This window comes from Amphiura filiformis, chromosome 18, assembly GCF_039555335.1.
Source record: "Amphiura filiformis chromosome 18, Afil_fr2py, whole genome shotgun sequence".
Lineage (NCBI taxonomy): Eukaryota > Metazoa > Echinodermata > Ophiuroidea > Amphilepidida > Amphiuridae > Amphiura > Amphiura filiformis.
Window position 1 is genome coordinate 59,041,084 of NC_092645.1, and position 13,320 is coordinate 59,054,403.

At 39.1% G+C, this 13,320-nt stretch overlaps 1 protein-coding gene across 2 annotated transcripts in view; it reads right to left on the reverse strand.

The window, feature by feature from the left end:
- Positions 1–13,320, reverse strand: part of LOC140138866 (uncharacterized) — a 68,252-nt gene continuing 54,932 nt past the window's right edge. Inside the window, exons 19-23 of one of the 2 annotated variants that reach the window (XR_011857075.1) lie at positions 12,273–12,430; positions 11,196–11,469; positions 4,742–4,818; positions 3,455–3,853; positions 1–1,644 (exon numbers count right to left, since the gene is read on the reverse strand). Coding sequence is in view for 1 of the 2 variants with exons in the window: in XM_072160644.1 (XP_072016745.1) it covers positions 3,511–3,853; positions 4,742–4,818; positions 11,196–11,469; positions 12,273–12,430 (852 nt within the window). In the remaining variant the exon portion in view is untranslated. Of the gene's footprint in view, positions 3,854–4,741; positions 4,819–11,195; positions 11,470–12,272; positions 12,431–13,320 lie in introns of both variants that reach the window. The other variant, XM_072160644.1, reaches the window with a different exon arrangement.

Here is a 13,320-nt window from a genome sequence, read left to right on the forward strand (position 1 = left end):
TAAAATTAGTATGTCATTTTTTAATGTTCAAGTTGTATATTTATATATACAGCCTGTCAAGTTATACACTGTACATGATTACCACTAAATGACTTTCATAATTTGTATTTGTATAAATCTTAAAATTGCATAGTTATGGACGGAGCAAAATATTGCATGATTGGTGGACGGTAAAATATATTACATGCTTAGCCTATGGACGGAGTAAAATATTGCATGATTGGTGGACGGAAAACCTGTTACATGATTAGCTTATAGAGGCTATATTGACTATATTATAAATATGATTTTGTTACAGATGACAACTATCAATATGCACCATTTTAGTTTTTTTACAGCACAGTGCACAAGTGATAAAACTGCAAGGTAGTGCACCGACTATTGTCATTTCAGCAACAAATCATCTATACCTCTTTCATAAAAATAAAAATATATTTTAATTTCCTTTTTAAAAAATCCCAAATTCATGGGCAAAAAAAATCACCAGAGTGGTCTGAAATGTCTTCGCCTACCTGCAATGAAATTAAATCAGCCATTACTGGCAAGCTACACACAGAAATATTGTGTGTTTGTAAATGGTCTAACATTTTGACCCTGCATCAATAAAAATCAATGCCAAAAGACACAATTCTGATAATTCTCGCGGTTCACAATACGATGCACCGCCAGCGGTTGCTCTTGGCAGTCAAATTTTTGACTCCAGAGTCGACATCGCAGTTCTAGCTGCTCTTGAATTTTCACGCGAGTGTGATAATAAATATGTTGAAAACAGCTCCACGAAGGATTCCCTGTGATCAATAGATAGAAAATGGATCTACTATAATTGTAAATTGTTGTTTTAGTGTGCATTCGCATGTAACATCATTATAATAACATTTAAGCCCACAATGATGTATGTTCCTGTATTGTATTCATATTACGCGGGCTTTGGATGTCGACATTTTCCCATGATGCATTGCATATTTTGGCCTCGACCCAGCGACCGTTGGAGGCGCATCGTATTGTGAAACACGAGAATTAAGGCAAGGTTGGCAGGAGCCCTATTTTTCAGTTTTAGCCAAAAAACTGCGGTGTACTTTATAATATTAATACATTTCATTGATCTTATAGGAAATGATTCAAGGAAGCCAATAATTGCACTTCTATTTCCATAGGGCTTGCGGTTCTCGAGTAAAGGCTAATAATATATCAAAACAAAGTTTCTCCAAGTATCAAGGCTAATAATATATCAAAACAAAGTTTCTCCAAGTATCACGATCCATAGCTATAGTGAGGCAATAACATCTATTTGTAAATCATTGTTGGTATACACAAATCCAACTTGACACATTCCTACACCTCACTGGCAGCCATAGCTGGGGGCCTTCCATCCATTTGACACGACGCCAGTATCACAGACGTGTTGCGTTTACCGCTCCCATGACGTGGCGCAAGTGCTACACGCTCCGATGCACTCGCGACAGTGGGCGTCTTGGATCGGATGGCCCCAGCTATGGCCGACTTAATCCTGACCATCACTTGGCTTGTCGGATTTGCCTATATATCCCCCAACAGCTCCTGTATACAATTTAGATAGCTTGTCCTTTGTCACCCTTTTGATCAAATCTTCTACATGGCTCCTCCACTGGCCTCCTCATGATGTATCTGAGGAAGATTGGATGAGAGGCTGGGTGTCAATCATAGTATAGATCCGGACATTGCTCACACAGTCAAGGCTCTTGATGTTAAACATAATCCCTGTAGCATGATGTGGTGAATGCATTTATCTTATTTTCTATATCACCAAATATTACCCAGGAAAACGTTCTATTGATGAAATCCTATAACATCACAATTCCTGTCTTTGGTGCGTACCATGAGATCAGATCATATCATATTTACACTACATAATTCCTTTTTCAATAAATATACATTCATATCTTTTGGTGTACTGAAAATAAATATATGTACAAGGTTAGCCCAAAGTTTACAACATACATGATATTTATGCAACATTAGTAAAGGCTATTGATACACATATACATACATACATGATTTTTTTTAAATAATTATATACTGATATTCTGTGATACATCTAAAATAATAAATATCTATTATAATGGATATTTATTTATTATAAAGGCATTATTACAAAGGCCTTATAATAACAACGATAAGGTTACATGATATCATTTATGCCATGTTAATTCAGGCCATACTTTCTTGCTAAATAAATCCCAATTTTTAATGTAAATTTTTATCTAAAGCCTCAGCTTGCTGGTTTGTGATATGTGGCCAACATCAAAAATATGTTTGAGAAAGTGAAAAAATTCTTTAAATAATGGTAATAAAGTTTGTGTTCTATACTACAGCTGGGAACTCTACAAAAAGTAGAATTGAAGACTACAGTGGAAGAAGTAGTCAAAAGTTCAGAAATATTTCCATGGATAAACTACTCTAATCTTTTCTAATTTTGTGCTGGTTGCAAACAATTATTTCATATTTTAAAACATACTTGCCGGCATAACTGACAATGACACAAGAACTTTTAACATCACAAGTTTCAAACAAAGATTGAAAATTCAAGCTGTGTCCTACGCTAATTTGTGCACATGGCCCTTACAGTCTTCAATTGATCCATATATTTCATATTCATTGATCTGTCTTATTGAATCAAGATGGCAAATATTCTTAGTTATCCAGTCCAGTTCAGTTTTAAATTAAATCTTTTACTGGAACTTGCTTTTACAACTTGCTACATTGAATATGATACAATCAGACTTCATCATGGGTCATAACACTGACACTGAGGATGCAGTGATTCTTGATAAAGAAGAGCACAGGAGAGGCATCAAGGAAGCTATCTGGGAGAGAGTAGAGCAACCATCACTAAACAAGTGGGGGGATGGAGACACAACTTTTCTCACGCATGGGATATCCCTAGTCGTCTTCAAGTGTCACATGACCAGCCCAACGGGTCAGTTGCCTGATGGTATCAGACGCAACATAGCAAACTGGAAAAGTAAGTTCCAGGAAGAGATTTAATTCAAAACTTTGTAACCTTGATCAAGGCTATGTTAACATTGTTTAGGTAGCATTCTGGTCAGAAAATCCAAAGTTAAAAATCCCTAAATTTTCCAAGTTCACTGAAAATAACTCTTAAGGGCTTTTGACCCAATTCCCTCTTTTTAAGGAGCCAAATCTCCCATCAAAGGCCACCAGTTTTAAATCCTTGTTACTTCCAATGTTGAGTGATCTTCCTCCCTTGTAAATACAACCTACCTTCCTGGTAATGTACATACAGATCCTCTGCCTTCCTAGGTGAACAATGCAGTATACATGTATGCTATGCCACTAGCAGATACACACTACATGTTTACTTACTCTGCATCTCAAGTTGTTTTTTGATAAGTAACCTGTAGATCTATCATTTCTACTCAATTTGGATCACACTGATTCAAACACAATGCAGTACCTGCTTTGCTATTGTACACACTGCATGTTTACTTGCAATTGTGAAGTCAGACCTGCTCATGTTGCTGATGATTGCTTTGCATTCTGTACATATGGCAGGTACAACTTCTTCAGTGCTTCCTCATGTCTCCAAGTAATGTCAGCCTTACGCGAATGCAGCAAGAAATTTGCATAATCCCGCCTCTGCTGCACTGCCTCCATAGTCAGTTCAGGTTCTCGGTGAACAGGCTCCCTCACACATGATGGTGTAGCACCAGCTTTAACTTTGACTTTGGAAGGTCGTGGTTTGGGTTGGCCAATTTTGGAGAGGCTTTCGTCTGCCTGGGGCAAGACAGAGTTGTGATACCAGTTCTGTGCACTTGTCATGTATTGATTGTATTCTTTATGGGTGTCACTCACACTGGATAAAAAATAAAAAGTAGCAAGTTAATATTTTCAGTTGTGAAAAGTAAACAAACCAACTTGTGATTTGCCTCATTAGATTATACTAAAATTAATGATGTGAGTCAGTCAATTCGAAACTTTTGACTTTACACTCAAACCTACTTAACATTACAAATTACTATTCACTAGTGAAGTGAAATTAAAAACTAATCTGAGTTGGCATAGTGATAATCCAATTACAAGTAACACTTAAATAGCAAATTGTGTTCTTTTAAAATTGAGTTTGAACTGGTTTTAATCAGGTTTTTAAATAACACTCTTAGTCTTAATATTAAACAGTTGTTCAAATTTTTATTGCAGAAAATATCCTGGCATTTCATAAAATCAGGTCAGAATTCATTTATACCGTAAAATCTTGTTTGTAATTCCTGACATCTCAATAAAAAAAAACAATTTGATTAATATAGCGAAAAAGAACTGTCATTTCACAGGTTTCTATCAGTTGAGTACATGATAAATGGATCTCTTTGATACAATCAAAGATATTAGACTTCTAGAGACAGCCATGTTTGTGTGTCATTCATAGAGGCAACTAGTGTACCTCCGGATCACTTTGCCATGCATCGTGCAAACTTTGAAACCCCCTGTGTGCATTCTGTATGTAATGTGTTGTTCCCAAAACCAGAGCTAAGGTATATGTTTGGATGCACATACCTTTGTAACACAAGCTTAAAAATACTAATTATCATTTAATTTGGGCTATATCCAAAAAATGCAAGAGGTACACTCATGACAATAATCCAGTATAGTACGCAGATTTAACATGGCAATTCTCTGAGTGCAGATTCTTTAATGAAGTATCTCTTTGGTTAGGCTTCATAGTAACTTGTGATGATGCTCTTACCTCTTGGCTAATCTCATTTTATCTTTCATTTCTGAAGATTTGACATTTTGACTCCACCATGGTGTTGACAACGAAATCTGGGGAAAACAATATTAATACATTTAAAATCATTGACCTTCTATACAAACTGTGTGGCAAATAAATGTATGGCTATTCTCTACAAGTTCGAGTTTTGGAATGTGGCTATTTTTGATGTGATCAAGCTAACTGAGTTATTTGTTGCTAATATTGATTTTGAGATAGTCAATAAACAAGTTTGTATTTTGTTGTTCTGAGCAACACTACAATGACCAATTGTGATGGATTTTTCAACAATAAAGCTCTGAAAATGATCAATGCAATGATATTAAAACACATTTTGATTTGTTCAACAAACAACTTGTATTGCTTGATCATATTATATTTCTTGAAAGTCAGACCACTCCCAACCCCATGTATAAATTTTGTCACATGTCCCACTCAATTCCCGGGCAGTCTGGCACCCCCATATTTTGAGCTGTTTAGGAAACCCTAACTTTCAGTTAAAGTATGTATGTTGCACAAAGAATCACAATTATTTCCCCCTGTAAGTGTTTGGTACAGGTAGAATGTTACTAAATTTCTTATACTTTGATTCCCCTCAAATTCAGTAGTGACATCAATGCTCTTTCATAGCTGTGCCGCAACCATGCCAAAAAATGCCCTTGCAGTTGCACGTTTGCGTGAACCCTCTGCATGTTTAACTTTACGTACTTACATCGGAGACTACAATGTTAGAATAGGAGAAGAGGATGCTAGGTTTACCTATTATGAAACCACAAACAGGAATGGCAAATTTCTTTTGGACCTTGTAACTCAGTTCGGGGGCACTGCTAATTCAAAGACGTCTCTGATATCAAAGACGGGTCAGTGATTTCACATACGGGGTCTGTGATATCACATACGCCGTGCTTTTTTGACAGTTCGGGCGCTAGATGCAGCACATCAGAGCGAAGGTGAGTGTATCGGAATATGCTTTCCTATGTTTAGCAAATATCTATCTGTGCAAACATCATATCTTATCTATCTGTGCAAATTCTGACAAATGGTCTCAGAAAATACTTAGATTGCAAAAGCGAGCCATTTACGGCCCAAATACACCGTTTTTAAGTAAAAAAATCCCAATTCATGGGGGGGGGTGAATATTTTGCCAAGGCAAAAAATGAGGGGACAAGGAATTTTTTGCCAGTCAAAGAGGGGGGAGGGGAGCGATTTTTGGCACGCATTGTGGCGGCACGCTGGCGGCACCTTTTCAAAAATATGTTCAAAAATGACTGGGGGGGAAATGGTGGGCCCATACGGAAACGTTCAGGCCTAACCTCGTGGCCTGACTCTTCTTGCACACGTGCATGGGATGAATTCGGATAAATATGGACACTTGTATTTTATTAATAGGGGTGGGGTTATGTTATGATAAGGTGGATCAAAATAGATCAACAAATTACGGTAAACCAGGGGCGTGCCCAGGGGGTGGGGCTTCATCCGGGGGCCTGCAGCCCCCGGGTCTTAAAAAAAGAGCTAGACAGAGAAAGAAAGGAGAGGGAAGAGAGGGAGGGAAGAGGAAGGGGAGTGACAGAGCAGTGGCATAGCCAGGCCTGTACGCAGTATTTCTTTTAGGGGGGGTGCTGATTTTAAAAGGTGGACCTTTTTCCAGGGGGTGGTGCGATTTTGTAAAAAGTGGACCTTCTACCCAAAACTTTGGACCTTTTGACTAAAAAAGCATAAAACCTATTTTTTCTTTTGCCACCGCTTGCCCCCCTTCTGCGTACGGGCCTGGGCAAAGCCAGTGGGGCAGTAAGGTATATAGACAGTGCCCCTAAGAAATCGAAGGCGCGGAAAAGGGAGGGACAAGGAAAAGGCCTACTTTTTCAGTCTAATTTCCCAAAAATTGAAAGATATCCCAAAACTGAAAACAAATATAAAATAATACCAATACCGGACGAAAATGTTACAAAAATCGGCACAAAATATTAGCAAAACTGGGATGAAAATTTTGATTTGCCACAGCCACCCAGGCTCATTTCAATGTCTGGGCATTTTTAGGCAAAAGAAAGGCAGAAATGTGGAAAGAAAACAAGGAAGAATAGAAGAAAAGTACGTTCTGAGTCATCATATGTTCATGCTTGAAATTTGTGACACGGAAATCGCATCCACTGGAAATCCGTTCTAAAATACATATTATGCATTATCATGACATGATTGTATGGCCTATAGGCTATGCTTAATCATGATGGTCGGAAAAATAAGTAATAATAGGGGCCTAATGCAAAATGTTGGCTTTTAGTTTGAGGATAATACCCCCCCCCCACAACTCGGGTCCGTTGAAATCTATTATGCGAAAATAATACCAATAAATAAGTGTAAACGCTTACACAAAATGACTTTATTGTGCCTTTCATTAATTTTTTGAAAAGTTTCCCAACTTCTGAGGGAGCACATCCCCCTCAGGTACCCTTCTCCGTCAAAAAAAAGGCTAACTTGCAAGTATCCATATAGGCCTAGCACTTGTTCAGTGCCTAGTATATCAGTATATGGGACCATGACAACCCCTCTCTGACATTACAAAATCCACCTCGGCGCTGGCGCGCCTCTCTGGCAGCTTCGCGGCCATGCGCGCTTCGCGCACACCCCCTCGAGGAACCAGATCTAGTTCTATATAGGCCTAATTGAGCAGGTTCATACCCATAACATTTGCGGCACAGAAGTCAGGTCCGCAGGAAATTTGTTATGAATTACAGGCCTATCTTTCATAGATATAGGCCTATTATAGCAGATCTCCCTCAAGCACCCCTTGCGTTAAAACAAAAAAGGCTACACTTAGGCTGAATTGTAGGAGTTATTGAGCACAAGTAGGCCTATTCATTGAAAACTAACATTTGCGGCTCAGTCGGAAATCTGTAAAAAGTATATGCTCCGAAAATAACCAATAAACATGTTGCACCAAATGGCTCCATTGGGGCCTTCACATTGATATAAAATTGGATCGGTTGAGCCCATATTTATTGGTCGAGCTATGAGTTTTAAAATATTGGACGAGACGTAGTCGAGTCCAATATTTTACAACTCATAGCGAGACCAATAAATATTACGAAATATCCATTTTATCATTATTATGTTTTGGATCCAATATTATCACAACTTGGATCCATCAAAACATAATAATGAAAAAAATGGTCTAATTCGGAGTGGTGAGGGGGCACGTCGCCCCTCAGACAACCCTAGCGGCGCTGCCATATTGAACATTTTGAAATTTTGTTCAGTTCGCCCGGCGGTCTCGGAATCTAGAAACGCCCTGTAAATAATAACGATGATAATAATTTTAGGATATAAAAAGTTTTAATGAAATAGTGAATAAAAATGTTTCTAGTTTCTTCTTGGTATTGGTTGAAATTGTTTCCATGAGTCGGGGCCTGAACAATTAATTTACTACTCCCCATATAATGTTGCAGTTCATGTATAATACTCTATGAAATATTAATGTAAAAGTTTTCGTGCATTCATCACCACATGTTGAGTTTTGATGTGTACGGAGAATTGAAAGTCTGCAAAATGTCGTAGAGGAAGCAAAGTTATTTTGCAGCATTTGAGCTCAAAGTTATGAAAAAGAGCAACATTTTTTTTTTAGAATTCCCTGATTTCTCACGTTTACTATAAAGAGTGTACCCCGAGCCTGCGCCTTAATTCATGAATTGGATAGTAAAATTAGCAGGCACTCAACTTGGGCTAGCTACAACCCTGATTAGGCCTACTGCAAATTATTCCCGCTATACCGGTTCACGTTCACCAACATTTACTAATATCGTTTGCGGCTGGGTTTTGAGACTAGGGAGTATGTGATTTATGAGACGTTTCTGAATTATGATACTGTCAGGTGTCTCGGCACTGAAGAGTCTTTGATATCAGAGACGTCTTTGAATTAGCAGTGCCCCCGAACTGAACTGAAAGGAATCTCATCATCACGAACACAATGTTTCAAAAGAAGAAGGGCAAACTATGGACGTTTGTAAGTCCTGGTGGAAACAAGTATCAACTCGACTACATCCTTGTCCGAAAGAAATGGAGGAACAGCCTGCTGAATTCTGAAGCATACAGCTCCTTCGCAAGTGTTGGCTCAGACCACAGAATCATTTCTGCAAAAATGTGCCTGAGTCTTAGAAAAAGCAAGACTGCTGCCAGGAGAAGGCAGTATGACTGGAAGCTTCTAAGCACTGATGAAGTATGTAACCGATTCCAGCCACTGGAAAATATAAGTGAAACGACTACAGAAAAGTATGAAAGGCTAATAACAGCCCACATAGAGGCTACAGATAAAACTGTGCCAGTGAGGAAGAAAGTACATAGGGTACGCTTCTCACGCGATCCAAGAGGGAATGAAGCAAGAGACAAGATCAAGAAGGCGTATGAGGTGTATCAGGAAAATACAACTGAAGATCACAGACTTGCACACAGTGGCGGCGCCACCGGGGGCAAATTCCCCAGTCAGAACTCTTGCCCCCCTGTTGCCCCCCAGAAAAAAACAAAAATTACGAAAATTTCCACTTTTTATGTAATTTTGGGCAAATTTTGTTGATTTTGCCCCCCCCCAATTCACTTTGCCCCCTAATGCCACCCGAAAAAAAAAATTCCTGGCGCTGCCACTGCTTGCACATAAACAGGCAAAGAAGAGGCTTGCTGATGCATACAACCAGGTGGAGGAAGAAGATCTTAGCACCAAGCTAATAGAGGTGGAAACGGCCCATGCCAACAGTAAGCATGGCCAGAGTTGGAGACTTATAAATGACATCACAGGCAGATTGGCATCTAGGAAAGGATAATTGGAAGGCAATACCCATAAGGAAAGAGTTACTAACTGGTACTACCATTTCAAGAACCTGCTAGGAAGCCCCCCTGACATTGATGATGAGGACGAAGATATTCCAGCTGTCTTGGAAGAACTGAACATCAAAACAGGGCCTTTTGAACAAGAGGAGTACGAAAAAGCAAAAATGGTATTAGTAGAAGGTAAAAGCCGTGGTGAAGATGGCATACCACCAGAAGTTCTTAAGCGATGTTACATAGATGACATCATCCTAGGATTCTGTAACCATGCTTTGAGCGAAGGGGAAATACCAGAACAGTGGTCTATCCTAAACATAGTGCCTATACCCAAGTCTGGAGATCTCAGCCAAGCTGGAAACTACAGGGGGATCAGCTTAAGTTCGATAGTGGCAAAAACCTTCAACAGGATGATCCTCAACAGGATCAGACCTGAACTTGATGAACACCTGAGAAACAAACAAAATGGATTCCGAGTTGGTAGGACCACAGTCGGGCATATTCTTGCCTTACAGAGGCTCATCAAAGGGATCAAATCTAACAACCTTCTACTAATAATTACCTCTATTGACTTCCAAAAAGCTTTTGATACCATCCACAGAGGCAAAATGCTGAAAATCCTGAAAGCCTACGGGGTCCCTGAGAAGCTTGTTAAAGCCATTGGCAACATGTATGCAAAGACAAAAGCAAAAGTGATTTCACCTGATAGAGAAACAAACCTCTTCGAAATACTGGCCGGGGTACTGCAAGGTGACACTTTTGCTCCATATCTGTTTGTAGTCGTACTAGATTATGCCCTGAGAACAGCAATAGAGGGTAAGGAAGAGTAACTTAGATTTCAACTAGAAAGAAGAAAAAGTAGGCGTGTTGGTCCAGAGGATGTCACTGACTTTGATTTTGCCGATGACATAGCATTATTGTCAGAGGAAATAGATCAAGCTAGCAAGCTGTTCAGCCAGGTAGAAACATCAGTAGGAAAGGTCGGACTGAGAATGAATGCTGGCAAAACGAAGTCACAGATTTCAAGTACCGGGGGGCATGGATGCAGAGCTCAGAAAAGAATGTTAAAATTCGAAAAGCAGCAGCCTGGAGAGCTTGTAATGGGATGGCTAAGATCTGCAAGTCATCACTCTCAACAAGGTTCAAGCAACACCTATTTACAGTAACAGTTGAATCAGTACTGCTCTATGGGTGTAAGGCATGGACAGTCACTTCCAAACTGGCAAAGGATCTGGATGGCTGTTACACCAGACTGTTGAGGGCAATACGTAATGTCCACTGGAAGCAGCATATGACAAACAAAGAGCTGTATGGTGACCTCCCAAAGTTATCAGACAAGATCAGGGAAAGAAGGACACGGTTTGCTGGCCACTGCTACAGAAGCAAGACAGAACCTGTATCTAAATTGGTGCACTGGATTCTGAAGCATGGGAAAAGAAAACAAGGAAGACCCGCCCTAACATTTGTCGACATCCTAAGACAAGACACAGGACTTAAATCTACTGACATGGTAACAGCAATGCAAGACAGGAAGATATGGAGGGCCATCACAGTTCGAGGACAGCACTCGACTTAAGCAAGTAAGTAAGCAACCTACATCACTATGGAACTTGAGACCTACCTGATCTTTGCCTAACAACACTGGATTCAAAGATGGCAACCTCTTCGGTGGTGGGGGTGGTGGCAGTGGTGTATATGCCCTCAATGATGGCGTCAAAGTTCTCACTGTACTGGCTGATCTCAATGCCGATTTGATGGGAGTTTTACGTGCAGAGCGTAGAGCAACAGGCTTGGAGCTGATGCCCAGGTATTTCATATCGAGACGATTCAACATGGCCAGACCCTTCTCACCCATCAGAGCACAGAGGCTTTGAAGACCTGCATTCAAAAGTTTCCTGAAATAAAATCAATAAGCAATTAATCAATCAACATGGCCAAACCTTTCATGCTATCCAGACACATAATGTTAACATGCACAAATGTACCGGCATTCAAGGGTAAAATTAGTTTGAACGAGTAGAGTCCAGTTGAGGTGGATTTTGTATGAACTGGGAGCCATTTACTAGTCATACAAATAAAGTGGGCATCTAGACTTAGCCTTGCAATAAGTTTTTCACAATCTGCATATTAACCAGCAAGCTGTCTTATAGTAGTTGTGTCAAGTCAAGTCTGTTGGATTCCAAGCCGGGGCTAAGTGTAAGTCCAACAGAGTTCATCCAGACCACCACAAAGTTCAAACTCCAACAAAATGTGGATCTCAATACTGCTGGCTCAGGTATGAAGATGCAAGACCTGCAATACATTTGATTTATTCGGATTTTGACAACCCTGGATAACCCAAGAAAGCCGTTATTGAAGCTTATTTCCATTGGGGTCCATTTGAACACCGGGACGGATTGGGAACAGTCAGGGGTTAACACCCTACTCTTTTCGAAACTGGCTGCGAAATACATGTACAGGTATGGCTCTCTGCACACGGGACCGACGGCTGAACGTCCCCTCCGAAGGACGGAGTACTTTCATGATTCATTTACCCAATTCTAAATGAACAATATGCGGAGAGGGGAAGTCTGAATTTAATAGAATTTGATAGTAAGTGATTAATATTAATTAATTAATAAATAGTGTTGCTATATGATTCAAAAGGACAATATGCTGTGGATAAGAACTAATCGAAGCAAAAATGACATATACTTACTTGTTAGCATTAGTTCCATCAAACATGAGAAGACTGCCCACATGTTGAAAGCCAAGACTACCTAGGAATGGCCTAGCAATATTGTGGCTCCATAGCTGCCCTACTCCTGCATCAGTCACACGCAGCTGGATTTCTGGCATGTGTTTGGTAAAACTTAACTGTGGGGAGAGAAGAAATGTCATCAAATTTCACACACATCCTTACATAGTTTATAAAGTTTTACATATATGTGACCAGCTCCAACAAAACCTGGAACAAGTCGCTAGGCATGTTTTTGAGTTATAGGCCTTTAAAGATGACATTCCTGTCAAAAAAATCAAATTTTGGAATTCTTAATTTCATGGTATTTAACCTTGGGACTGAGTGGACTTTCAAATCCTTGAAAGTACTTATTAAAAAGAGGTTTATTCAATCAATCATTGACAGTTGAACTATGATAATCCCTATTCAATCCTGTGTAAAGCAGGAAACTAATAAGCACATTACTCAGACTAGCAATTTTGCAAAAATATCAAGGTATCATTCACAAAATTATCCATATCTTGAAAAGTATTATAATAATATATCATTTTTGTATCATTTTGAAGCTTATTGTCATGTGCTTACATTTTTATTCAAATCATGAAATGTCAAAAATGCGATTTGTTCCTGGTTTTGTCGCAATGGGTCACATATTGTAATAACTGTTCTGCCCTAATATAAGGTTGCATCCCTGAATGGTGCTAAATGGTTAATAATATGGTGTGTCTTAAACACAGTGATCAGCTATTTTCTGTTAAGACTGCCTAGGCCTGTGGATTTTGCATAGTGCATGCTACCACCTATTCATTCATGTAAAAATACAAATAGTTATAAAAAATTGCAGTGTAACAAAATGACATACTTATAATTAAACAATTCCTATTTTTAACCAACAAAACTGCCAAAAGCATGAATTTAAGCTGACATTTGAATCCAAAAATCTTTGGTCTCAGAAAGTTCACTTTTTTAAAGAACACATTCAAATCAATATGGTATACTTTTTGTATCAAATATCTTTATTATTAAT